Source organism: Oryx dammah, unplaced genomic scaffold, assembly GCF_014754425.2.
Source record: "Oryx dammah isolate SB20612 unplaced genomic scaffold, SCBI_Odam_1.1 HiC_scaffold_17, whole genome shotgun sequence".
NCBI classification, from domain to species: Eukaryota; Metazoa; Chordata; class Mammalia; order Artiodactyla; family Bovidae; genus Oryx; species Oryx dammah.
The window spans coordinates 75,621,009-75,622,618 of record NW_024070201.1 but is presented as its reverse complement, the minus strand read 5'-3'; the positions used below and the strand labels follow the sequence as shown (position 1 = coordinate 75,622,618).

The 1,610-nt window shown below is 40.1% G+C and overlaps 1 protein-coding gene across 1 annotated transcript; it reads left to right on the top strand.

Moving 5' to 3' along the window:
• Positions 1 to 370: 370 nt before the first annotated feature.
• On the top strand, positions 371 to 1,300 carry LOC120876980 (olfactory receptor 4C46-like). The gene has a single exon (XM_040259290.1). The coding sequence runs from the start codon at positions 371 to 373 to the stop codon at positions 1,298 to 1,300; it is 930 nt and encodes a 309-aa protein (XP_040115224.1).
• Positions 1,301 to 1,610: the final 310 nt, after the last annotated feature.

Sequence of the window (1,610 nt, the reverse complement as noted above, 5' to 3'; positions counted from 1 at the left end):
TTATAGACTTTACACCAAACTTCTACCTCCTTTTCAGGATTTATCGCTACTACATATGTGATGTACTGTGTCAAACTCTTAGTCATCTGGAATGAGAAAGTGTACACAGTAGGTCTCCCGCCTGTATGTTTACAGAAGTTTTTCATTTCTATGATCTTAACAAAGACTTCACCTGGGAGGCAATGAGATTATTCATGAAGATCTCACAATCTTTTCAATACAAGCACACACACACAGATCAAAAGAATTCAACACTTGATAGAATGTTCTAAAATTATTATATATTAGGATAAGAAGTTTAATAAACCGAAGGGTGCATTAACAAAATGTTTTGTTTTCAGGTAATGCAATTACCCATCTCAAGAAACACATGGAGAACAGGAACAACGTGACAGAGTTTGTTCTCCTGGGGCTCACACAGAATCCAAAGGTGCAGAACATCATATTTGCTGGGTTTTTGGTCATCTATATCATCACTGTGGTAGGAAATATGCTCATCGTGGTCACTGTTACTAACAGTTCTTTACTGGAATCCCCCATGTACTTTTTCCTAGCTTATCTCTCCTTTATTGATGCTTCTTATTCCTCTGTCAATACTCCCAAATTGATCGTAGATTCACTCCATGAAAGTAAAACTATCCTATTCAATGGATGCATGACCCAAATCTTTGGGGAACATTTCTTTGGAGGAGCTGAAGGCATCCTGCTCACTGTGATGGCCTATGACCGCTATGTGGCCATCTGTAAGCCCTTGCACTATACAAGCATCATGAATCGGCGAGTGTGTGGGCTGCTAGTGGGAGTGTCATGGGTGGGAGGCTTTCTTCACGCAACCATACAGATCCTCTTCATCTTCCGCTTACCCTTCTGTGGCCCTAATGTCATAGATCACTTTATGTGTGACCTGAACCCTTTGCTCAGTCTTGCCTGCACTGATACCCACACTCTAGGGCTCTTTGTCGCTGCCAATAGTGGGTTCATCTGCCTACTAAACTTCCTCCTTTTGATGGTCTCCTATGTGGTCATCTTGCGTTCCCTAAGGACCCATAGCTTAGAGGCGAGGCGCAAGGCTCTCTCCACCTGTGTCTCCCACATCACAGTGGTTGTCTTATTCTTTGTGCCTTGTGTATTTGTGTACATGCGACCTGCAGCTACTTTATCCATTGATAAAGCAGTTGCTTTATTCTACACTATCATCACTCCCATGTTAAATCCCTTAATCTATACTTTGAGAAATGCCCAGATGAAAAATGCCATTAGGAAATTGTGTAGTAGGAAAGGTATTTTAGGTGATAAATAAATGTGCTCGGAACACAACATTGATTCAATAGAGGCAATGGTCAAAAGGACATCATGGATGATCTCAGCAAATACTTGTGGGATAAAGAAAAAAAATAACTGCTACAAATCACAGGTTCTGCACTGAGTAGATCAGAAATGAGTGCAAGGAAGGAGAGAAAAATGACCCATAACTGCTCTTTCCATATACATGAAATTCTACCAGAGTTGGGTTTAGTTTTACTAGCTTCAACCAGTTACATGAATTCACAGGTTTTTCTTCTAATAACAAATTAAAGAAATAATGGAATTTTTATTGCCATCGAGTAATA